Genomic DNA, 27,078 nt, shown 5'->3' on the forward strand with positions numbered 1-27,078 from the left:
TGTTAAGTTCATATATATATACATATATATACACATAGATTGCTAAGTATATATATATTTATATATATATAAATATATATATATATAATATATATATATATGTATATATATTATATATAATATATATGTATGTATGCATGTATTAAATGTGGTAGTGGTGTAGTGGTAGAGCGTTTACCTCATAAGTAAGAAGTTTCGAGTTTGATCCCCACCACGTCTCGAGTAGCACCACTCTCAACTTGTTTTTCCATGCAGCAGCCTTGTTTGTCTAGGTTTGGGTTTTGAAGTTATAGAGTTAAGAGAGGGTTATAACCAAAACTAAAGTAGTCTTCTTGACTGTACTGGTCTCCATGGCCTTGGGAGGTGAATAGAAATTAAAAAATAGATAAAAATGCCAATCTCATTTCTATGTTTAATGATAAGACCTTTATATCAAATTTATTTTTGTTGACCTTATGCCAACCTCTAAAAGATTGAGGTTGGCAAATTATTGCCAACCTTATTTTTACTAATTCCAAGGGTTGATGTGTGTATATATGTATGTATGTATGTATGTATGTATGTATGTATGTATGTATGTATGTATGTATGTATGTATGTATGTATGTATGTATGTATGTATGTATGTACGTATGTACGTATGTACGTATATATATATATATATATATATATATATATATATATATATATATATATATATATATATATATATATATATATATATATATATGTATATAACAAGGAACAATCCAACTTTTTAGAAAGTTTGCAGAAAAATATCTTTTTTAAATGTACTTTTTTGCACAGCCTTCATTCTTTTTCTAACTGTTTTATTCACTTTGTTGTGCATTGAGGCTTCCCTAGAATAAACAAATGAAGCAAAAAACTTTCAAATAAAATTAAAATGCGCCATTAAGTTGTGTATACTTTCAAATATAAATAAAAGACCATTAATAATTCAAACAGAAATAAATTGCACCTGAGTTACACTAATTTAATAATAGCTTCTTGAAAAATAACAATCTAAATTGACAACCTGTTTTAACAATTACAAAAGTTGTTTGTAAATTTTGTATACATAAAATTTTTATTTGTTTACAATAAAATTTAATTATTATAAATATATAACTAAAGTTAAATAGAAAAAAAAAATTGAAATAAAAAGAAGTAAAATGACTTTGTGGCAAAAGTAGGGTAAACTCAATATTTTTTTATTTTGAAATTTATGCAATTTTCATCATAAAAGGTAAAAATCTGTTGACTTTTGAACTAATTTTTCTTGTTATGAAGTGCAAAATGCAAAAATTAAAGTTTTTCAAGTTCAATATAGGTACTGTCGTTAATTTCAAGTTTAGAGGATGCTCTGTCAAGTATGGAGAAAGAGTTCGTACTTTGAGAAATTTTACATTTAAAGATGATAAGAGATGTTTGTTATTATACGATGTTTTATTAGTACTGAGATGTTCAAATATCTTTGTTGTTTAGTGTCAGGTGGTTTCACCAATATACCTAGCATTACAGCTATAAAATAAAAATAGTGCCATTAAATTATTCTTATATGTACAAAAAGTGTTTAAATACTTTTAAAATATATTATGTACAATAAGTGTTTAAATACTTTTAAAATATATTATTTACAATAAGAGCAACTATATAAAAATACAAAAATTCTTTTAAAAAGTAGATTTCGATTTTAAAATGTCAAAAAAATGCAAAATATAAATCAGTTTTTTCCTTTCATTTATGAAAATACAATTAATCATACTTATTTAGTTGATTTATTTATGTTTAGTTTAAATATAATGTTGTTTTGAATACTTTTCTTAAACAATTTAAAATTCAGTATTATTATTATCATTGACTGAGGTATGGTTCCTTTTATTTATTTTGGCTTCATTACACTTATTAAATGCAATTACAGTTTATTATAAAAATAGTAATATACAAGCGCTCTAAGTTTAACACTTTAAATCAAGCAGCCATGGCACAGTGGTTAGAGTTTTGGCTCAGAACTAAAAGTTTCAAGGTTCAATGCCAGCTCTGGCCAGGTAAGTGACATTAATAAGGAAGGAAGTATGAACTTTCTAGTTAAATGCTCTCCCATTGTGCTCTGTATTAAAGTCATTAGGTCTTCTTAAAACACCTTATCAAAAAATAAATAAAAATCAAATGATAAATTAAAGAATTTAATTTATGTAAAAAAAAAATATATTGAATAAAAAATTATTTATGAATTGTTTTGAGAATGAGATGAGCCTTTTGGCAAAAAAAATATTTTATGAGAGACAAATGGTGAAAGACCCATGTAGAATTCCAGCATAGTCTCTGGGTCCAGCACACCCGGCATATAAATATATATATATATATATATATATATATATATATATATATATATATATATATATATATATATATATATATATATATATATGTATGTATATATATGTATATAATCCTATAGTTAGACATCTAAATTTTTTTTATTCAACCATATCAATAAAAATTTTAAAATGCTGATCGTAAATTAATAGAATTTGGTTAGGTGTCACTCATAGTTATAAACTAGTCAATGGAATGACCCCTAAAAAACATACAAAATATAAATAAGTGAGAAAAAAAGAAAATATTGTTAAACAAATAATAATGATATATGTAATAATTATAGTAATAATACAAAATAATAATAATAATAATAAAGTATCAATAATATAAAGAATAATTATAGTACAGTATAAATTGTATGTACATATCATAGATAATAACTAAATATAATAATAACATAAAATGTAGCAATAATAACACAATAATAAATGAATGCAATATAGATAAATAATAAATAAAGCAAAGATTAAACCACTTGTTCGTTAAAGAAATTATATATCAAAGGCAACTTAAATACAGAGAGAAATTATAAAGAAATACACTCCAACAATATATTTTTAAATCGAATTCTGTTGAGCAGTAAATAATCCGTAACAAGGGGATATTTTTTTTAAAACTTTTTTATTAATGGAGGAATACACTGGTTTCATTGGGAAATACATTGTTGTTTTATGGAAAACTTACCATATTTAATTATATTGAAAAAAGAAGAGTATAGCTTACTATTTTCTATATTCCTGGTATGATGATTTTGAATTTCATTTGTTTTAATAAAAAAATTTAAAAAAGAGTTTGGTAGTTTATTTTGGAGAAAGTCAAACACAAAAAGACAATTGTTTACAAGATTTACACAATTTACAAAATCATGGAGTTTTAGGATTTTTAGTTCAGAAATTATTTTTTGGATATCAGATCTCATTGGTGAAAATGTCATTATTCTAATAGATGCGCATTGTAAACTAGCAATGCCATTAAGTAAAAAGTTACTTTTTTGACCCCAAACAATACAACAATGACAAAGGTGAGAAGAGAATAAAGAAGAATAAATCATTCGAAGAGTTTGGATAGGAACATAGTAACGAAGTAGAGAAAGCATACTGTTAGCTCTTGTAAGTTTTTTTTAAGATGATACAGTTGATTATACCAAGATAGGTTTTCATCAAGATATACTCCAAGATACTTTATATATTTTGACGGAAAAAGTTTTTTTCCATTGATTTTAATTTTAATATTATCAATGGTTTTTTGAGGGGAATGAAAAATAATGTATTCAGTTTTATTGACATTCAATGAAATACGATTACTATTTAACCAGTTACTTAAGCAATGAAGATCTAGATTAACTTTTTTACAAAGAGTCGTAAGTGGTTTGTTGATCCATAAAAGATTGGTATCATCAGCATAATGATGTATCTTTTAAAGAACAAGATAAATCATTTATATATAATAAAAACAACGGTCCAACAGCGGAACCTTGTGGAACGCCATATTTAATAACTTTAAGTGTGGATTCAAATTCATTAATTGAAACAAACTGAGTGCGATCCTTAATATATGAAGAAAACCAATGATTAGCAGTACCACGTATTCCGTAGTAGTTTAACTTTTTTATTAGAATTTGCGATCAACCGTATATATATATATATATATATATATATATATATATATATATATATATATATATATATATATATATATATATATATATATATATATATATATATATATATATATATATTATATTATATTATATTATATATAAATATATATATAATTATATTATATATATAAATATACATTATGTTAATAAAATTAAATTATGTTATAAAAATGTTTACACAATTTCTAGATCTCCAAGAAATGTTTTCTAACAATAATTTCGAGATGTATGAGGACATAGAAAATGTTTCTTATACAGAACAATCAAATAAACGTAAGCATTGTCATCGATTAACAAGGTATTATTTTATATTGCTAATTTGTTTTTAACTTTTTTTTACTATAATTGTTTTTTGATCTTGAAGAGGAGGATTAAAAATCAACAAGTTATCAGATTTTTTTTTAACTGACAAGATTTTTTGAATCTACTAAATTTAACAAATTTTTCAAACAGTGCCATGGATTTACATATTTTTTTATAACTATAAAGATTATTTGACCTGAATTTTTCAATTTTTTCTTTGCTGAAACAGCCATGGGGCATTAATTAGAGTTCTGGCTCAGAACCATGAGTTTTGAGGTTTGATGCTGGATTTAACCAGTTAAGTGAGATTGGTAAGGATGGAAGCATGAATTTCTTGCTTTTTCACAGGTGCTCTATGACAGTCTGTTAGACCTTTTTGAAGCACCTTAATAACTAAAAAAAATAATATTTTTTGTGTTCTATTTAAAAGTTTGTTTTCCTGTTCTTCTTCATTGTATTGTTCTTTTTTTCAATTATTTATACTAATAAAACTAAAATTATACTAAATACCTGAAATATTATTTTAAAGGCTGTTTTTGTTAAAAGGTTTTTTTTTTTTTTTGATCTTTTATTACATTTTTTACTTAGCCAATATTCTTAGTTAACTAAATAAGTTTTTAGTTGTATTATTTTTTCTAATTTTATAAATTATTTGATTCTATCATATTTAGTTTACTTTATTAACTTAAAAGCATTCCTCATTTTTTTTTTTTTTAGTTTTTATTGTATTGTTTTTTTAGATTTATTCTTTTAGCAGATTATGTAATTGCCAATGCACTTCAAAATCTAGTTTCTAAATCTGTTAGCTGTCTTCTTGACTATTTCACAGAACAGCTGCAATATTTATCAACTGATTTAAATATTTCACAGAAGGTATAACTATTATTTCAAAGAATTAAAGTTCTTAACTTTTCAGTTTTGAAGGTAACATCTTTAAATAGAAATTAGATTTGTAGTACTTTATTATTTTTTTTATCTTGGTTTTAGGGAGCAAAAAAAAAGCTATATGATTTATAGTTATAGAATTAGTTTATAGTATTGATGTTAAGGTCGTTTTTTAGCTTGGTATTTAGAAGAGAAAAATTTCTGTATAGTTTGCAGTTTTTAAGTTAAAGTCTAAAATTAGTTTTTTCACTAACATTTAGAGTAGAGTACAAAACTGTTTAACTTGAAATAAACATTCTTCTGTAGAGCATCCAAATACTCAATTTTTTCTATTACAAGATATTTGAATAGTGTGAAATTATGAAATACTTGGTTATTCAAATATATTCAACATAAAAATAAAGAAGTATAATAAATTTTTTTACAAGTTATACTTTATTTTAGGACTTTAATGTAAAATGTTTTAAAAGCAGCAATAAGTTATTGTGGAATAAAATAAACAAAATAAATAGCTTATTAAGTAAATAGTTATTTACTATATTATAAATTAGTTGTTTGATTTTATTTAAAAAGTCAAATTTAAGGAAAAGTATTGAATTAAATGTGTTAAAATTCTTTTTTTTTCTTAATTGATCCAGTGACAGAAAACACATGTTCTGGAGATGTTGGTTTTTGTTTGATTGTCAGAAGTGGTTACAAAAAGTTAATTTAATTCCACAATATCTGATTCTTCATTTGAGCTTGAAAAATTTATGTTAAGTTCTTCTCCACTAAACATATGTGGGTTAATACTTTCAATATTTCAGGAGCCAAATTAACAACAAAATTTTTCGATGAGTATTTGAAGTTTTCATTTGCTTAAATTAGATTTCATATCCTCCAGCTTATCAAACATGAATTTATGCACATCTTCAGCTGTTATAAGGTTTGCATCATTCTTCCTTAAATCCTCTACTTCCATAGACTTTAAATAATTAAATAGGTTGGAAAGCATCAATATGTCATCAATATGAAGAAAACATGTCCTTATTTAAATCAGTTAATATTTCATTAACACAATGTATAACTTTTAAAACTTTTTCAACATTTATTTTATTCATCAAGATTTAAAGTATTTTTTCTAGTTCTAATTTCATAAGTTTTTTTGTAGAATGTTTTAATCTTCATTTTTAACACAACTTAGTATGTTTTTTTGCGTCTGTCTCAACTTTTTACTTCTTTTTTTGACATAAGTATTTTTTTCATCACTTGTTGTTGCATTTAAATTAAAAACAATACCATGAAATAGGTTAAAAGGATTTCTTTTTGCAGTGGTTGATGAACCTTTACATAATATATTTTTGCTACATTTGTTACAAACAGCCTCCTAATGATTGTTTTTCCTTTTTTAGAATATTCCCAAGCACCAGATCTTGTCATTTTTAACATGGCTAATATACTTTTTATACAAAAACTAGTTAAAGAAATACTATAATAACAAATCATTTCATTGATATATTTTTACATATATTTACATTAAAGCTTACCTACCTATCATATTATACTTTGTTTTAAATGCACTTAAAAAAATTAAATTATACAAAACAAATGACTAAAAAAAAAGTTTGGAGAAAAAAATTAAAATATTAAAAAATGTAAAATAACACAAACAACGCAATTTAACTCATTTAACACAATAAAAATTAATCCTATAATATTTTAATACTGGATTTAATGCTGCGGTCGTTACTTATTTGTGAATGTTTGACACAAAAGTCACAGCAGCCATTACACCCGAGTTAATGGTGAGAAAGAGTCGCAGCACTTTTTGTATAAGAAAATGTAAACAAAAGTGTATGCAAAACTTATGTAAACTTCAAGTTATGAAATGTTAAAACATATATCAAGTTTTACAGTTTTACTTTTACTTTAAAATTGAATTGTGGCAACATTTTCTTAATTTTGATTTACAGCATTTATTTGCTGTTTTATAAAGTCTTTTGTTTATTAAATAGTTTTAAAATTTTATCAAGCAACACGCCTTAGTGATCGAAGTGGCTGCAACCTGCGCTCTAAAGTAAAATGATGTAGTTCAAATGCTTGTGCTTCCACATTTTTTTTTTTAATTTTTTTTGATTTTTTTAAATAAAAATTAAAACATTTTTGAAGTTTAATAGATATGTTTACTTTTATAAAGTTTTACTTTTATTTAAAAATTGCATTGCGGAAAAATCTCTTTTTTCTAAAAATAAAGTTTCCAGCTTTTGTTTTATAAATAGTGTTGAAAATTGCTAGTTTAGTGTGTCTTAATGGCCAAAGTTGTTAGCTTGCTGTGCTTTTAAAGTACAATGTTAAGGTTTAAATCCTGTTGCTTGCATATTAATTTTTTTAAATCTTTTCCAACTTTCTAAAATACACGTTAATGCATTTTTAAAGTTCCATTGTTGATATATAAAGATATAATATACCATAACAAACGAAAGGGAGAGAGTTTTTAAAAAGGCTTAGGTATTTAGTTAAGTCTACACTTTCAACGCACATTAAAGAGAAAACTTTTTTTTAATAAGAAAAAAGATTTAACATTTAAACTTTTATTTTCTTCAAAAATAAATAAAGGGGCAAGGTTCCTAATAAGCTGCAGATGGTCTGGACAATACTTACAGTTTTTCTACCGCTTACTAAAAAATATTGAAGTAAGTTATAAGTATAAAAATAGCCAGTGTAGAATTCCCAAGACCCGTATTTTAAGGGTCTGGAATGCTTAAAATAAATATAACACTAGTAAAAACTATTATTTTAGTCTTTTAGATGCTGTTTTTTCATACTTTTTTATAAATAAAAATAGTAAATTATTTAGTCTTTTCACAAAATATGTTATATAAAAATAAACAGTTGGCAAAACTTTCATTTTCTGAATAACTTGTCATTTAAAAAGAAAGATCAAGTAGTGAAAAAAAGAAGATTATTTGTTGAACCTATGAGAGTTTTGAGTAAAATTTTTTGCAACAAACAATCTTTATAATCAATTTTTGAAGTATATTTTGTATTATTTGAAGTATAATTTGATTAATTAAAGTTTTATATTTTTACTGCTAGTTGATGAATTGTTTTTCTCATTATAGAAAGAAGCTAATCTTCATCCACATTTCAAGATTGAGTTGTTAATTAATACTGAATCACTTTTCTTCAATCCCAGTGCTGAAGATTTTTCAGCACAGATTATGCAGATTACTGACTCTTTTAAAGATACTGTGTTGAGTGTAAAAAATCTACTTCCAGATTCATTTTTTGATTCATTTACAAGGTATGGTTTTTTTCAAGATTTTGTTTACTGTAGCAGTGTTTAGTTATGTTGCAAACATCGCTATATAGACATAAAAGCTTATTTTTAAAAAGTTGCAAAGAACCTGATTAGATAAAAACTTATTTTTTAAAAAAGTAGCAAAAATCAGGCTTATGAGTATTTTAATTAAAAACATTTCATAAACACATAATATTCTAAATTATATCTATTTTAACTTTACAACAGCTTTTTTTTTCGAAGGAGGGGGGGGGGGAGAGGAGGAAAGCTTTGATCTTATGCGAGTTACTTACATGTTTAATACTGCTATATTTAAATGCTGTATATAACTTAATTTAAGTGTTTATTCTAAATAATACATTTAAAAAAAAGTAAAAGTGTTTAATAATACAGCAATAAAATCTAATATAATATAAATTTTAATTATAAGAAAAATTAAATGCATGCAAGCGTGACAGCTATATACTACTTGCTTTGTACAAAGCTTTGTAAAACTATTTGCTTTACATTATGCTTTATAAGAAAAGTTTATAATAACTAGAAGATGTTTAAAGTTTTAAAATTTAAGTTTAAAAAGACTGTAAAATGTACAAGATTTTTATGAGATAAGACTATAAAGTTTACAAGACTAAAAATTTTTTTATGAAGACTGAAAAGTTTCTTTTATATTATCATTGTTTGTCAACGCCAAGTTGTGAAGCAGCTTTTGTTTAAAAATTTCTAGGTTACATGGTCTAATGCCAACTACCAAAAATCCTGTCTGTATATTTAATGTTGAAAACACATTTATATATGGTTCTGAAACTATTGAAACAATGTTTTATATATTCATAGGTCTTAGGTTTGTAACCATGTAATTTTAAGTTGCAGCATTGTAAAATTTTTCCAATTGTCCAAAAACAGTTTTGTCCAATGGCTGCTATGGTGATGAAAAAATAACAATGTATCTTCAATAGAAATATGACTTTCATTGTAATCTCCAATGGAAGTATGATTTTCATTGTGATCTCCAATGGAAGTATGACTTTCATGGCTGTTCAGTAACAAAATAGGAGTTTCATGAATATAGTTTAAATATTTCGCAAAACATTTTATCTATATTATAAAAATGTCTAAATTTATTTAAACAGATAGTTTTGCGAATCCAAGGGATACAGTTGGACCTTCCATAGTCATATAGCTTTAAACTTCTATTCTTATAACAATAAAAAAGTGGAGCAATACAGTTTTTAATTGTATTTGAAATGCAACATGCCTTTATCAATGTTTCTCATTTTGCAGATTTGATTCTACCAACTCGTTTATTACCTCTACCTGTTAAAATCTTGACTGAATTATGTATGGTTTTTAAATCATACAGAATCCAGTAAAAATCAAGTTTATATTGTTATATTGTTGCAAGGCAGTTGATTGAGTGAAGCAAGTTGCTTCAGATTTTTGACAACACTTGTTGTCATTTCATAAAACCTTGCAACTTATCAATCCCTACAGCTTTATTTTTGATTTATGATAATGGACAGATCTTATTATTTATTATAAATGTGTTGACTTAATTGAAAGACTTGAAAGAACTGAAAAGTTCATATTTAATTAAAGTACTTCTTAGATTAATCTGGATTGAGTGTTTAATTCTGACAAAACTTTATTCAAAGTTATCTGATCTATATTAAGCTTGCTTGTTATTATTCAATGGTCTTCTCTTTAAAACTTTGCTTACAGCTGCTTTTATTTTTTCACTTATTTTTTCTGTTCTTAGTATAGTCTTTTTAATTCTATTCTTGGTATAGTCTGAATTTTTTATTCTATTCTTGGTATAGTCTGACTTTTTTATTCTATTCTTGGTATAGTCTGTCTTTTTTATTCTATTCTTGGTATAGTCTGAATTTTTTATTCTATTCTTGGTATAGTCTGACTTTTTTATTCTATACTTGGTATAGTCTGTCTTTTTTATTCTATTCTTGGTATAGTCTGACTTTTTTATTCTATTTTTGGTATAGTCTGACTTTTTTATTCTATTCTTGGTATAGTCTGTCTTTTTTATTCTATTCTTGGTATAATTTGTCTTTTTTATTCTTTTCTCAGTATAGTCTGTCTTTTTTATTCTTTCATCTGGTGTAGTCTTTTTTTATTCTTTCACTTAATGATATCAAGATCTGAACTAAAAACAATTGTTTTTGAAGATTATTTTGCATAATATTAGTTAATTATATAAGTTCATTTAAAAAATAAAATGTTGATACTTTTTTTTTTGTTTATATATAAATTTTTATTTGTCACATGTTCATACTATTTGTTTAACTATATAACTTGAAAACAAAAAATTTTTTCTAAAGTTTTAAATGGGACTTTTGACTTTGGACCAATGAGACAAGACTCTTTGATTAATGATTAATAATCACTTATAATAAGACAAGAATTATTGAGTAAAAGCTAATAGATTAATTGAATGTCATAATCAATGCTTCGCTATCTTCTTGACTTTTTTTATCATATTATTCATGAAGTTGAAAGTTTTGCAAAAAATTTTTTTTTGAATATTAGACCAGTAATAAATGGCAAAATAGAAGAGAAAACAAGTTGGCAAGGTCCCAGTCTTCTTCATATATTCGAAGATGATGTATATCTAAAGGATACTTTGAAAAAGATTATGGAAGCACTCAATGAAAGTTTTGTTGCAGCGAAAAACTATGCATCCAAGTTTAAGAATTATCTTGAGTTCTACTCTGAAAATGAAGCTACTAATTTAAAATTGCTTTATGAAAAAGAACTTGGTAAACTTTTTTTTTAATTTTATGACTGTTATATTTAAAAAGTTGGTATTAATTTAATTTTTTTTGTGTGAAACAGATGTGGCTTATTTTTCTTCCGCTCTTTTAAAGTACACAGAGCAGTATAACTTATGTAAACTTATTAGAGAGGCAATTAATATTGGAATGTTGTTGGTTGATACAAAGAAGCTAAAGGAGATTCTTATTCCATCGCCTACAATGTGTTTACAGGTAAGTATTTTTTTTATATTCCATCACCTACAATGTATTTACAGGTAAGTATTTTTTTTATTCCATCACCTACAATGTGTTTACAGGTAAGTATTTTTTTTTAGATTAATTTAAAATTAAAATAGGCAAATTAAAAATTTCAAATTTTTTATATGCAGGTGTTGTATGATATCTTACCCAGTATTTCAAAAAAAAAAGTAGATGATCTTATACAGTTTTGTCAAAAGTCTTTGTATAATTTGGAATTTAAACCAAGTAGCACTCTTGAGTTTGTGGATAGTTTGAATTTTCTTGATGATATACAGAACATTATTGATGAGAAAGAAAAAGATTCAGATACTGTCAAGCAGTTATATGATTTGATTGAAAAATACTCTATACCTATACCTCCAGAAAATTTAGCTGTGTATCAGGTTTATTTTTAAATTAATTGTTTTTTGATGTTTGTTTGTTTTTTTTAATTTTTTGTTTGAAGGTGGAGGGTGGGGGTGGGCAGTGAGGGGGGGGGAGAAAGAAGTGAAGGCTACATATGTATGTTTATTTATATTTACTACTGCAGATTTAGGTCAATATTTGCGTGTAATTTTAGGTTTTTGAGTTTAGAATTCAGTTTTTCAACAAAGACAAAAAATAAAAATATTTTATGCTGCAGACTTAAATCTGTATAAAATATCACTGGCAACTAACATAGAAAAAAATTGAGGCTGTATTAATTGACTAAGGCTTGTACTGAGGTTAATGTTTCAATTCTTAGTTTTTTGCTCTCTTTTTAAAAACTTTAATGTTTTTGTTTTGATTTTTTTTAGCTAGTATTATGTGGCAAGAATTTGGTCTAACATTATTTCTTTTATTTCTGGTTTATATTTCTACGCTATTCATACATTATAGATTAATTAGTGCTTCAGTTAGCATGGCTTCAATGGTTGGTTTTTTGGTTTTTTTTTGAGTTAGAGGATCTTTAGCTATAAAACCATCCATAACTTTTTAATTACTTTTTGACAAAAGGTTCTTTCCTTCTAAAAAATGCTGCCACCAAATTTAGAATTTTTTTTTGAAATTTTTTAATGATAAAAAATAAAATAAAAAAGTGGAAAACTTGAACTTTTTTAAACTGTTATAACAACAATCTTGTTACCAACCCCCTCTTTATATCAGAGTTAATCATTTTCTAGTGAGTTGCTTTCCACATAGTGAATTATTTGTTCCATTAACAAAAGTTTAAAATAAATTTTTAATATAAATTTTGGTTAAAAGACATTGAATTATATTTGTAATCTAAAACTTAATGCACTTTTATTTAGAACTTTAGTGTAAACATTATAATAGCCATTTGTTCAAATAAAGTTTTGTGTTAAGGAGTTTGAAATTGTGATTTTTGATGAATATTAATGAGTATTAAGAAGATAAGCATTTATTTTAAAATTCTCTTAAAATCTGTTGTGACCATTTCATCTTTATATAGGGTTCTTTTGTATACTTGGTCTTTTTTATTGTAACTTTTCTCTTCTTTCTCTATTGAAAAAGTTTTTGCACTTAAATATTAATTTTGATTTATTGTGAATGCCTGCAAATCATGTCACAGTCTTTTCATGCAGAATTTATTAATGTGTTAGCATTACACTTTTTAATTTTTTAAATGAAAACTATTTTATTGTTTTATATAGCTGATATTTTTAGTCATACTTGCTTATACTTGCTCATACTCGCCATTATTTAGTTATTTGCTAATGATGACTAGAGCGTGATTTATGGTCCCTCTTCCCCTTAGCAGTGAAATTTACTGTTGGACAATCAAAATGTTCAATTGCTGGTGTTTTGAGTCTTTCATCAATTAGTTTTACCTCAAAGTTAATTTTATTAAGTTACAATTTTTACTTACAATAAGTTTAAATTACCATGAATTTTTTTTTTTTCTTTTTCATATTTTTATCTCTTTTTCCTATAAAAATTCTTATAAATCATTTTCTTCAATTTGATGCTTTTATTATTTTCTATAAATTAACTAATAGTAAAAACTCATCATGTTGATCCTAGTATCACCTCTCATCATTTTGATCATCACCTCTCATCATGTTGATCATCACCTCCCATCATGTTAATCCTAGTATCACCTCTCATCATGTTGATCCTAGTATCACCTCTCATCATGTTGATCCTAGTATCACCTCTCATCATGTTTATCCTAATATCACCTCTCATCATGTTGATCATTACCTCTTATCATGTTCATTATCACCTCTCATCATGTTGATCCTAGTATTACCTCTAAATCTCTTGTATGTCCTGAAGAAATCATTACCTAAGTATTTAGTTACAAATTTTTATAACGATATTCAATTTTTTTGTACTTACCTTTGTTTTAAAACTGGAATCAAATAACATTTTATGAATATCAACATATAGATTCAACAAATACAATCAATTACAAAGTTAACATCTGCTAAGAACGTGCTTTTGTACTTTCCATTCTCGCACTACTTCAAATCTTCTGTCAATCGTCTTCTTATTCTTTAAATCTCTACCTTGCCTTCTGTTAGCTCCTAACTTAAGTTGTGGTAGCTTGCAGTCTTGTTTAAAAATTCAATTGAAAAAAAATGACAAAAAAATTCCTGTCTAAAAAATTGAGGAAACTGTCTAGTAATGGTAAATAAATGTTTCAGATTTCAGTAAACATTTTATCATAAACCTAGCATTTGTCATAATTATCATTTTCTACAACAAATTATAAAAAGTATTTTTTTCACTGAATTAGTAATGTTCTTTTAAAATTCATCAACTTATTACTGTTTTCATAAAATCAGCACACCAAGCAACACAGGAGTTTGGTTAAATTATTTAAAAAGTTTTCAGATTCTGGGCCTGTGTAGTTATTAATCAAACATTTTTTATTTTTAAATTCACATACAAAAAATAATCTTAAATTAAAATGTTTTTATTTAGACATTGAAACCTAGTATGGTGGTTGTTCGAAACGCTATTGACAAGTCATTGGCTGAGAGGGATGCAAATATAAATAAATTCTGTGCTTGTCTAAACAAAGATATACTTCAGTTAACAAAAGAGGTTCGACAGGTTAAACAAGAGGCTCAGGTATGAAGATATATATATATGTATATATATATATATATATATATATATATATATATATATATATATATATATATATATACATATATATATAGAATAATTTATAGGGTAGACTGGGGCAATTTTGTCACTTTAGCTGCTTCAATGTTGTCTGTTTAACCTGATATGCTTTTACTTTATACCATTAACTGAATAATATTGAATAAACTTTAATTAGTTTGAAAACACATTTAAAAATTAAAAAAAAAACAAATTACTCATGCTCAAGAACAACAATTTGTATTAAACATTTACATGGGTGATTTTGCCTTTTATGGGGCGATTTTGCCAATGTAAAAAGAGTTATAGCTTTATTATATTTTATTGAATTAAGCTCATTCTGTACACATGTCAATGCAAAAGCAGACTTCTCATGCCCATTCATGATAAAAAATGCATTAGAGCTTCTTTCTGGTGAATTCACCCATGCCACACCGCACACACAGCAACGAGTTGTTTTTTTGCTGTTTCTGTTATAAGCATTTGATTTAATAATGATTTTAACCTATAGAATTTCCTTTTCTTTGAGCCACTTGCTTTTATTTGATTGGGTGAAAATTTCCTTTTCTTTGAGCCATTTGCTTTTTTTTGTTTTATAGAGAACTTCTTCTTTGAGTCACTTGGACTGGAAAACACATCCAGAGATTTTCTATTCTTTATTTTCTTTATTTTCTCTTTTTTCTTCAAAATTTCAATGTTTTCAACAAATATAATGTGTGCAAAATGAAGTTTTGTGTAAGTTGGGTTTGAAATCTTCTTCAGAGAAGGAACAATTTTTCTTAGTAACGTAAAATTTGTCTCTACTTGTTAGAAATTGATGTTATCTCTGAATGACTCCCTTTTTTTATATTTCTGTTTCTTTACAGTGTTACAGAGAGGGTACAGCCCACAATAAGCGAATGCATAAACAATAAGTCCTCTTTTCACAACCATTTCTTCCCATACACTGTTAAAAACAAGAATTGATTGTGAGGTAAAGAGATTGATAATCTGTCATAGAGTTGTTTGGACAAAGTCTCTGACCATTTATGTTTTTAGACTATTATGGCCATCTAAATAGAATAAGTCTTTTTTCATATCAATCTTTTTTCGATGATTATTGAATGTTTTAAGTAATTGATAATCTTGTTCATTGTAATTTAATTAACTACATTTTTAAGAGGCTCTTGTTGGAAAAATCAGGAAGGAGTTTCCCCTTAAAAATTAAAAATGGCAATAGACTGTCCACTGAGGCATTTATAGTTGCCATTAAGGTTGTTAAAGTTCCTTTCTCAGCTATGGTTAGTTTTTGAACTTGTTGTGTGCCTTTTTTTGATAAAACCTTAACAGAAATAGATGACACCGAAGACAAAACAGTTTCATCGCAATTATAAATAAATACCCGTTGATTTTTATCATCAATATCAAGAGCAACCTTTTCACTATTTTTTAAAAATTTCTCTATTTGTTCTTTATTAAAAGCTTCCGCATGTGTTTTAGATAATTCTTCCAGAGCGTGAAGAATCAACTGAGGATGTTTACGCTTGAAAGCCAGTCACCAGTCAGTAGGCAAATTTTTTTGAAATATTCGGCAACAATGTAATTATTTGGTATATAAATAAACATTATACCTCAACCACTTTGTTGTCTATGGTAATTTACTATCTACCATGTAAAAAACCTGTTTATCAGTGCTTGTTCCTGTTGCTTTGTAAACAGTATTTTTCCTCCCTCAGAGCTTGATTGTCGGTGCCTATCTTATCTTTCAGCGTTAATCTTGGTACTCCAAATGTTTTTGTTGCTGTCAATATTTTACCGCCATCTTTGACAGCTTAAATAGCCAATTGGAGGTTCGTATCACTCTTGAATTTCTTTTTCTTTGAAAGATACTTGTGTACCATCTAAAACATAGGTAATTTAAAGCGAGTTTTAGATTTTGACACTTAAGGTAATAATGCAACAAGACAATTATTACCGATTGACACAATAACTATCTTTTTAAATATCAATGCTTGCGTTTTATAATGATGTACTTTGAACATGCTAATCAATATAGTGGCTCACACGTCCCGGGAATCATGAGAAACTGCCACGAAAGACTCCGAAAAAATCCTTTTGAGGGAATAATCCTCACACATTACTGTTCTCAAAAATGCAAAAAATGAAATCTTTTGTGATTGTCCGAGAAAAAAAAATCAGTTTGAATTTTTTCATTTATTCCTTAAAATCATGAAATGACAACTCTGACTCTTTTTACATTTTTACAGCATATCTAAACAAATTCTACTCAATCACTCTTTAGATATGGATACTAAGATGAATGTGTACACAATAATCTTTAAAAAGGATTCCTAAATCAAGCCAAACAAATTATAAACTCTTGATGACTTTAGACACTCTTGCTGTTGAAGTCAACCATGCATGTTTTGAGCCACTTTGCATACTCTGGATGGTTGTTGGGCCTTTTGTATCTTTCTCAATGATATTTGAAGCTGTGATGCAGTGCCTCAGTGGCTTGCTCACTGTATTTGCCAAGTGATTCTTCTTTCAACAGAATAAAGTCTTCCACTTGGAAGAACACTGCGTGAACTTTTGGGGTGACACTGACCCCTTGGAGAGAAAGTTATGATGCTCTGAAGGCCTGAATCTTTAAAGCAAAGTGAAGATCAAGGGTGCTGCCAAAGCAGGAGGACACTACAGCATCAAACTTTTGAAGAGTGTCGATGATGCCAAAAATATTGAAGGCACAATCCTGTATAAAGAAATGCTCAAATTTAGTAAAGAAAAACAGAAACAAAACACTATACCATGTACTTCTGAAAAGATTAGCATAAGGTAAGTTGTAAAACTTAAAAAGTACCTTCTCAGCCAGTTGCCTCAGCACATCTACATTCCTCAGAAACTTACAACATTCATTGCCAGTAAACTGGCCACCATGGAAAGGCTGGCTCTTGATGTGCAGTGATCTTGGCCAATCATCAGCCTTTGGCCAAGCCTCTTTCAAGACCTTGAAGAGGTGATTGACCACACCAAGGAGGAGGTGGAGCTCCATGGGTGCTATGAAGGTGAGGACCAAAGAGCTGTCTCGTTGGTCGAAGAGTGGCAAGTGAATGACTTTCTTGAACAGTTGTGCTTGTTTTGGATCTTGCCTATGTACCTGAAACACAAGAACAATTTTATTTTTCCAATTTTTTTTATTAAATTGACATAAATGAAAGAATAAAGGTTAGATCTGGTATCAAGAAACAGTTATTTTTGTTTGAATTGGTAACTGAAATAGTCAAAAATTAAGACTGTTATAAATTTTCCACGTAAATAAGGAATGTAATTTTTACCTGAAAGGCATCAAAGCACTGTTGCAGTGACCCAAACGTCCGAAGGTTCCCTTTTTGAGAGAGTTTTTTGCTTCAACATCACACCAAGTGCAAGGATGTGAGCAGGAATGGGACTGAATGCCACATACAATGTTGGCCAGTTTTAAGTTGCAGGAGAGGAGAAAGTCAACTCCATCAGGATGGATTAAGTAAAGGATCTTCTGAATGTTGGTGTAGTTTTCAGGAACATCTTCAGCAATGGCAACCAGAAGTTGGCGCTTGACGCTTGTGTCTTTTGCAATTTGTGAAGCCAGAGTCTTTTTTCGAGGGGGAGATTGTAAGTCTTCAGGTTGTTCAGCTTCTTGAACTCCGAGGCTGATTTTAAGAAAGCCTCCTCCACCATCAATGCCAAACTTCCTGACATGTTCTGAGTAAATTTTCCTCTGGAGCAGCAGCTGATCAAGAAGGTGTGCTAGTTTGATGCAATGAACAACAATTTGACTTCTTTTTTCTGTTTTGTCAGTGGTGATCTCAATTGTAGATTGGGTAAAGTATTCTGCTAAGCTCTTGCCAAGCTCCGCAAACTTTGCGTGAATGTTTGGCTCCAAGACTCGAGTCTGGGAGAAGTGGTTAAGTGTGAACACTAGCTTCTTTACAGATTGATTTGACAGCCCGGTGTTGGCTTGAAGTTGCACTAAGTCTCAAGCGCTCAAAATATCAGCTTCTGGGAAGAGATTTTTGGCACTGGATGGAACTATGATCACAGAGGAATTCTTATTACTAATTTACAAAAATCTCTTAAGTATTTAAACCACAAAAATAATGTAGCAGTACCTATTAAGAACAATAAGTTTTACCTTTCTTCGCTCGCAAAGGGCGCCCACCAGAGGCTTGAGCCAGTTTCACAGTCCCATGTAGAGAGGCTTCCTTGGCAGCAACTACAGATGCTGCAATTTGCTCTCCAACCTTAGGGTTTTCAAGTGCAAGTGCTGTCATATTTTCACTGAAGGAGGCATTGCTGCAGTTGTGTGGCACCCCTCTTCCAATGATTGAAAGGCAGTCTGAGCACCTCTGCTGTGTTGCTTGAGGCTGTGCTGAATTTGAAGACGGTGGGTTGTCCAGAGGATGCTTTTCAAGGAACTTCATCCGCCTTATCTTACAGATAAGACAGTCACATGCTTGCTCTCTTGTAACTGATCTCATCCTGATAGAGGAGAAGTCAAAGGGAGGAGAAATAGTGACAGACTCTCCCCTTGCTTTTTTCCCTAATGCAAGCCTACATGTGTCACAAATGTCTCTGGGCACTCTTGAGTCACTGAAGTCTATTAGAGTTGGAAGGGTCTCTAGCACAACTTGTATCAAGTGGCCTGTCACCTCTCTGACACACTTTCTCATGCAGAGAAAACAAACTGTTTTCCTGCATTCATCATGGGACTTGACTGAATTAGGCATTAACGCAAAGCAGACCTGAAGAAAATCACTACTTTTATGCATATGATTAGGGCTGTCATTGGTGACTAGCAAAAGTTGACATTGAAAATGTATTTAAAAATTAAAAATAAAATGAGTTATTGGTCAAGAAACACCTTGTCATCATTAGATTTTTATGGAAAATTTATCTCTAAAATGGGATCCGAAGCAGATAAATTCTCATGCACAGATATGTAGGTATTGCACACTTTATTTTGTCAGTGCTATTTCCCGGAATTCAGAAAAAAATTTTTGATTAAAAATATAGCACAAAGCAAATATTTAAAGATTGGTCCTTTAGACATATTGGGAAGAACTAACAAATCCTGTCTAATAAAAAGTTACATATCAGGAAATGGTATCAATTACGGCTTGTTAGAATAGATATAAAACTTTAAAAAGGATTTATATTAATATATTTATATTTTACTTTTTTTTTCTTAGTAGAAATGTTTTTGGTCAAATTCATCTCAGTATCCATATCTAAAGAGTGCTTGAGTAGAATTTGTTTAGATATGCTGTAAAAATGCAAAAAGAGTCAAAGTTGTCAATTCATGATTTTAAGGAATAAATGAAAAAATTCAAACTGATTTTTTTTTCTTGGACGGTCACAAAAGATTTCATTTTTTGCATTTTTGAGAACAGTAATGTGTGAGGATCATTCCCTTCAAAGGATTTTTTCAGAGTCTTCCATGACATGATTCCCGGGATTTCTCATAATTCCCAGGGCGTGTGGGCTGTAAACAATCTGCAAATCTTTAATGATAAGAAATACGAATAAAAGAAATACATTTAATTGGAAAGACAACATTTTTGAACACAAAATTTTAGGAGAATTATAGGAAACTTTTTTTAAGTTAGATTATAAAGTACTTAAGTTTTAAATGTATATCTAAAAACTCTTTTTACATTTAATTGGAACAAACAACATTTTTGAATACAAAATTTTAGGAAACTTATTTATTATATCTTTAAAATACTTCAAATAAATTTATCATACAACTTATTAATATTAAATTATTATATTAATATTAAATATTATTTAGAAAGCAAAAATGATGATCATAATATATTTTTTTAAACTGTGTGACTATTTCATCATTTTGTGTCAAAATCACCCCACAATATTCCTCTTGTAAAAAAACTTATTTAATATATATACCATGAACGCCAGTTAGATAGTTTTAACAAATTTATGAAACTCTCACCTAAGCAGTTATTCTCAAATAAAGTTGCAATCAATTTCACAAAACTAATAATAATGTCACTTGGAGCAAGAGTGACACGATAATTTCAATTGATATCATTAAACAGCAAATCACATTTAAAATAACAATAACCAATCAAATTAGACGGAAACAATGATCAATCAATAGATATAAGGTTATAGTTTTATAATAAATATTTTACATCATCTTAATATGGTGTTATGCCAAAATGACTTTTCTTGAAATATTAAAAGTGACGAAATCGTCCTCGTGGTGAAATTACCCCAGTCTACCCTACATTCCATAATTTATATTTGAAAAAGTATGCATTCTGATAGAATTGTCATTTAATTATTTATCAAATGTTGCTAATTGTCTTGAGTTTTAGTTAAAATTTAGAAGTGTGTGTATTTTCTTTATTTTTTAGAACCCACAAATTTTGGATCCAAACTCGACCGCTTCAAATGTGAAAGAAATTATATCAAGCTTAGCTATCAAAATGGAGAACATTCAACAATTAGCAATGAAATATAAAGGTTATCAAAAAAATTTTAAAGTAGAAGTAACACGATTTGAAGAACTTGATGAAGTATATTCTGACATTAAGTTGAAGCAGTTACTTTGGAGTTGTTCACAAGACTGGGATGCTTTATTTACTAAGTGGATGGGTGTAGGTGTTATTAAAAAAATAAAGCATTGATTTGGTTTTTATGTTTATTGTTTAGCTGGTAGTGTTATTGATATTGATAATTAATTGATATTTTTTGTTTTTTACATAGATCTCCTTTACAGACTTAAACCCAGAAGATTTAAGCACAAGTGTTATAAAGTATGCCAAAGCAGTATTACAACTTGAAAAAGGTTTGCCCTCTAATGCAATTGTTCCAATTTTAAAAGAAAAAGTTGAAGGGATGAGAGCTAAGGTATTTAAAAAAACACTACAAAAAAAATTTTCTTTCAAATTTAAAGTTTCTTGAAATAATTGCTAAATAAAAAAAATTGTAGCTCCCAATGATTACTGATCTGCACAATCCTGCATTGAAAGCTAGGCATTGGGAAGTTATAGAAACAATTCTTGGACACAAGTTTGCACCTGATTCAGTTTTTGATTTGAAACTTCTTGAAGAAATTGATGCATTTAAAAAAATTGAAGAAATAAAAGAAGTAGCTTCACAAGCATCAAGTGAAGCATCACTTGAAATGATTCTTAAAAAGGTTTAGATATTGCGTATTGTTATTGCATATTGAATGTGTAAATTGAATTTCTTATTGTTTTTCTTATTGGTTATGAATATTTTTCTACATAAAATTTAAATTTTAGGTTGAAGATTCATGGAAATCAACTGAGTTTATTGTTCTTCTACACCGAGATTCAAAAGACGTCTTTATTCTTGGTGGGATTGATGAAATACAAGCAACACTTGATGATAGTCAAGTAAACATTGCAACTATTGCAAGCTCTCGTTATGTAGCTCCCATTAAAGGGAAGGTTGATGAATGGGCAAAACAGCTAAACTTATTCAGTCAAACACTTGTATGATATAGAAGTTCTTTTTTAAATAAAGTTTGTTAAACAATTTATTGTACAAAAGTCACATTACATATTATTTAATTTGGAAATAATGCTTTACACGTTCAGTTTTTATTTGTGTGTTGTCAGGATAATATTGTTTTACTTTGTTTTGAACCTGAAATGTTTGCTCCTTCAGAGCTAGTATTTTTTGCATGTGATATATTTTTTATTTTTAGTCCTTATCTTTTTAACATCTGTATGCTTTTTTCATTCATTTTTGCACATTCATGGTCATTTACACAAGTTCTGATTACCTTATACCTTGTAGATTTTTTTTGTTAACTTCTGGTATCATGTCATATGTTCGAAAAAAAATGTATAAGAATGAGTTTTAGCTTATTACAAAAAATGAATGTGCATTTTTTTAATGAATTGGTTTTTGTTGTTACTATTTAAATAACTTTATAATGTTTTTTTGCTTCCAAGGATGAGTGGATGACTTGCCAGCAAAACTGGCTTTATCTGGAATCAATATTTAGTGCACCAGATATTCAACGGCAGCTACCATCTGAAGCTAAAATGTTTATGCAAGTTGATAAATCTTGGAAAGAAATTATGAGAAAAGTAAATCGCTTGCCAAATGCTCTCAGAGCTGCTACACAACCTGGCTTGTTGAAAGTATTTCAACAAAATAATAGTCTGCTTGATCAAATTCAGAAGTGTTTAGAAGCATATTTAGAATCAAAGTGTATGGTTTTTCCAAGGTAAATCATTTTACTTTTTTTCTTATGATTTAATTCATGAATATTGTTTTAACAATATATGCATGGTATTGATAGTATATGCATATTATTTTGTTAATGTATGCATGTTTTTGATAATAAATGCCTATTGTTTTAACAATATAGGAATGTTGTTGATAATAAGTTTGAATTTAGATTTTTTTTCTTGTCAAATGATGAACTTTTGGAAATACTTTCACAAACAAGAAACCCACATGCTGTACAACCCCATTTACAAAAATGCTTCGATGCAATATCTAAGCTTGAATTTGGAACATCTGTTCAGCAGTCCTCTGGTACACCTGAGAGACCATCTTCTGGTAGTAATAGTACAAAGAGTAATGATATACTTGCAATGATCTCTCCTGAAGGAGAGACAGTTGCTCTTACAAAGGTAAGCTGTTTTCTACTTTGTTTATTTTACTTTGCTATTTTTTACTAATTGCTCTAAAAAAAATTTTTAAGTATTGTAAATGACATTGCAAAGGATGAACATCTTTTCTTTTCAAGGAAATAAAAGTCTAAATATAATATTATATTGAGAAAGATTTTTATAAGATTTTTTTGTGGGTTTATTAATAGCATTATATTGGTTAAATTTTAAGCCAGTTGAATAAATTTTAAGGTACAAATTTGCTTTTTTGAGCTGAAAACAAAATGAATTTTTTTTGTTGGAAAAATGTTTCGAATTTTAAAAATTTGCCTTATTTTCTGTGTTTGCACCAAATGGTTTTTATGATCGAATATACATAAATATTTTATAGGGATTTGATTGTTTTTTACTATCACTAATTTATGTTAAATTATTTTTATTTATGCATTTATAAATTAGTTATCTTTTTAATTTATTATTGTTTATACATTTGTAAAAAAAAAATTGTTTGAACCACTAGTGTGGTGTTAGCTCAGTGATTAAACTTGTGACTAAATCATATAACGAACTGTTAATTTACAGTATCCATCTAGATAAATATTTTTAAAAATGTATATTCAACATCTTTTGAGCAAAATGTTAGAATACTGCTTACAGAGGTAAGTTCTTTTAACTACTTCAGATTAGATCAGGTTCAGGATCATCATGATCATTCTGACACTGGTAACATATAACATGTACTGGTAACATATAAAACCTGCTCCATGTACCTGCTGCCTTGTAGAATTTGACTCTATTCATAAGATTTTGCTTGTGACTTCATAATATTGGTTATGCAACTTTTCTTGTTATCTCCTAATGAGGGTACAGCATTAAAACTTAGTTTAATGGTTCTGAGGCAATCTGGTAGTAAGGTTTACCAAATTATCAGAGGCTGCTTCCATCAACAGCTGTGAAATATCAGAGTATTAAGATTGCCAATTTGCACATGGTTGGTTGCACATGGTTGGCCTATCAAAGCTATTTTTATTTCTTTTTGAACTTGCAAAAAATTTTCTAACATAAAAGTTGTACTGCTCCACCTAGTCCTTGAGTCACGAATCAAAGCTTCCAAATGTTTCAACAATGTTTGGCTGAAGATCATAATTGTTGCTTACAGCTTACACGCTTTACATTTACAAAATATTTTTACTATTTTTCTAATTTTGGCAAGAAGTTCTTGAAATTCAGTTGACAATGGTAGTACCAAACCTTCATTTGTAATTTGAACATTTTTAGCACATTTGATTAAATTTTTATCTTCTTCTAAACTGTTGTCATCATCATCATTTTCATCATTGTCATCATCATTATCATTCTCATCATCATGAATAACAGTTTCATCGGTATCAACAGGTTGACAAACATTGTGTGGTAATGTAGCATGGTTTTTTTGGAAAGCACATTATTTATGCATAGATGAATTGCATCATGATCATCACATCATCATCATCATCATCATCATCATCATCATCATCATCATCATCATCATCATCATCATCATCATCATCATCATCATCATCATCATCATCATCATCATCATCATCATGAACAGTTTCATCGGTATCAAAAAGTTGACAACATTGTTATGTGGTGATGTAGTATGATTTTTTTTAGAAAGCACTTCATTTATGCATGATGAATTGCATGATTATAATACATTTAATGTTCAGGTTTAGTATCATAGCCAAATTTTTTTATCAGATTGGCTCCATCAGTAACAGAGGCAAAAATATATTTGTTTAATTAAACAAAATAAATCATGTTTTTTAGTAATAAGTTTAATGGCTTTAACTGCTGGCATTGTGCCATGCATCCTAAACATTTAAAGAGATATAAATCCTCTTTTGTAATGAATATTCAGTTTAGGTTTCTCTTGTTTTTAAATGATTTGTCAAATGTAAGGCTAAATTTGCCATTGTTTAGAATGATTTGTTTCATTTAATCAATTACTTGTTTCTTGACTGAATAAAAATATTTCATAATTAAATCATGAACAGTTTGATACTTTTTGGGATGTTATACCCTTGAGCACAAAACACTGATTGTAAAACTTGACTGTTAGCAATTGTTGTAAAACTTAATCCATCCAGTGCAGTCAATCTGCTAAAAATATCAGGTAAAGTTTTAAGCCCAGAACTAAAAGAGTTTTTAGCTATCAGTATTTTATGAATAGGATTACTTTCAACAGCCTCAGAGGCTTAGACATTGCATTTTAAAAAGTCAATTCTATGTTTTGTTTTCAAGTGTCTTATTATGGTGTATGTAGTTAAGCCTGGAGTTTTTAATAAATTTTTGCTGGCACTTTTATTTATGTTTCAACAAAAAAACAGTAATGCTACCATAAATGGCAATGGACATGATATCTAAATGCTTTGAGTTTCCAGCGAAGCAAAACACAAATAGACTAAAAAGATAATACATTGTTGTAAAAATATTTTCAAGGTTTGAACTTTTAGGAAAAATAAGTTTGAACCTGAATGCTGAAATTTTGATGGAAAGTTTAAACTTTCAAACTTGAACATGTTCGAACTACCAGTTCTAGTGTGCTGTTTTTTTTTTAAGTTTTTTTGCAACCTTAAATTTAAAAAAAATTTATTCAGGGTTTAAAAGCTCGTGGAAATGTAGAAGATTGGCTTGGTAAGGTAGAAGAAGCCATGGTTATTTCACTTAGAAAATTAACCAAATTATCTATATTAGACTATGATACTAAGCCAAGGGAAAAATGGATCTACCATTATTGTAGTCAGGTATGCTTTATTGAGATTTAAGTAATATTTTTTATTTACATAACAATAAAAATTTATTATTTTTATTTACATAACAATAAAAATTTATCTTTATGTAAAGTTAATGTAAATTTTATTTTAATAGGTTTTTTGACTGTTTCTCATATTATTTGAAGTTAATGCAGGTTTTGTTTTAATAGGTTGTTTTAACTGTTTCTCAAATTATGTGGTGCACAGAAGTATCTAGTTTGTTTAAAGAAAACACAATAGAAGCAATGCAGCAGTTTGAAAGAAAATCTTTCACCAACTTGAATAAACTTGCTGCTTTAGTCCGTGGTCAGCTTTCAAAACTAATCAGAAGTACACTTTGTGCTTTGATTACAATAGATGTACACGCAAGAGATATCATTAGTGGCTTAATAGAAAAAGAGGTGAATATTTTTTTATTCACAATGCTGTGTGAACAAACTTTTTTTGTTTGATTAAAACTGTTTTTGATTTATGTAGCAAAAATTATTAAATTAATTAGTAGTTGCTAGCGGCCTAGTTGGGAATGAATTTGTATAAAAAAGAAAAGGGCACTCTTCTTTTCCACTGGAAAAGTTCCACATTAGTTTTCATGTCATGAGTAACACCTCACATTCCTTAAATCATTTACTTTTTCTATCAATATTACATGAAACTTGTTATTTGATAGTTTTAATCCTATTTTTAGTTGTTTTAATAAAAATAATAATTTAGGTGGACAAAATTTTAATAGAAAATTTATTTTAGGTGGACAATGAAGCTAGTTTTGAGTGGATAAAACAGCTTCGTTATTATTGGGACAGTGAAATTGATAATTGTATTGTTCGTATGTCTAACTCAATGTATGTTTATGGTTATGAGTATCTAGGGGCGTCTCCACGATTGGTTATTACACCTTTAACAGTAAGTGCTGATATGCTGCTTTTTCTTATATATAATTTTTTTTTTAATCTATTGTAATTTTAAAATTAAGCTAATTTTTGTTTATGTTTTGAACAAATATTTATCT

General features: G+C 27.9%; 1 protein-coding gene across 3 annotated transcripts in view; it reads left to right on the forward strand.

The window, feature by feature from the left end:
• LOC100210595 (dynein axonemal heavy chain 6) overlaps window positions 1-27,078 on the forward strand; it is a 137,689-nt gene that overhangs the window by 13,172 nt on the left and 97,439 nt on the right. For 2 of the 3 annotated variants that reach the window (XM_065812540.1, XM_065812541.1), the window contains exons 8-23: window positions 4,232-4,340; window positions 5,086-5,218; window positions 8,332-8,513; window positions 11,052-11,281; window positions 11,358-11,509; window positions 11,668-11,922; window positions 14,450-14,599; window positions 21,034-21,276; window positions 21,386-21,529; window positions 21,612-21,821; window positions 21,928-22,140; window positions 22,606-22,883; window positions 23,058-23,295; window positions 25,917-26,063; window positions 26,243-26,473; window positions 26,817-26,972. In XM_065812540.1, coding sequence (XP_065668612.1) covers window positions 4,232-4,340; window positions 5,086-5,218; window positions 8,332-8,513; window positions 11,052-11,281; window positions 11,358-11,509; window positions 11,668-11,922; window positions 14,450-14,599; window positions 21,034-21,276; window positions 21,386-21,529; window positions 21,612-21,821; window positions 21,928-22,140; window positions 22,606-22,883; window positions 23,058-23,295; window positions 25,917-26,063; window positions 26,243-26,473; window positions 26,817-26,972 — 3,071 coding nt within the window. Of the gene's footprint in view, window positions 1-4,231; window positions 4,341-5,085; window positions 5,219-8,331; window positions 8,514-11,051; window positions 11,282-11,357; window positions 11,510-11,569; window positions 11,596-11,667; window positions 11,923-14,449; window positions 14,600-21,033; window positions 21,277-21,385; window positions 21,530-21,611; window positions 21,822-21,927; window positions 22,141-22,605; window positions 22,884-23,057; window positions 23,296-25,916; window positions 26,064-26,242; window positions 26,474-26,816; window positions 26,973-27,078 lie in introns of those variants that run through there. The other variant, XM_065812542.1, reaches the window with a different exon arrangement.

The sequence above is a fragment of the Hydra vulgaris genome, chromosome 12 (genome assembly GCF_038396675.1).
Source record: "Hydra vulgaris chromosome 12, alternate assembly HydraT2T_AEP".
NCBI classification, from domain to species: Eukaryota; Metazoa; Cnidaria; class Hydrozoa; order Anthoathecata; family Hydridae; genus Hydra; species Hydra vulgaris.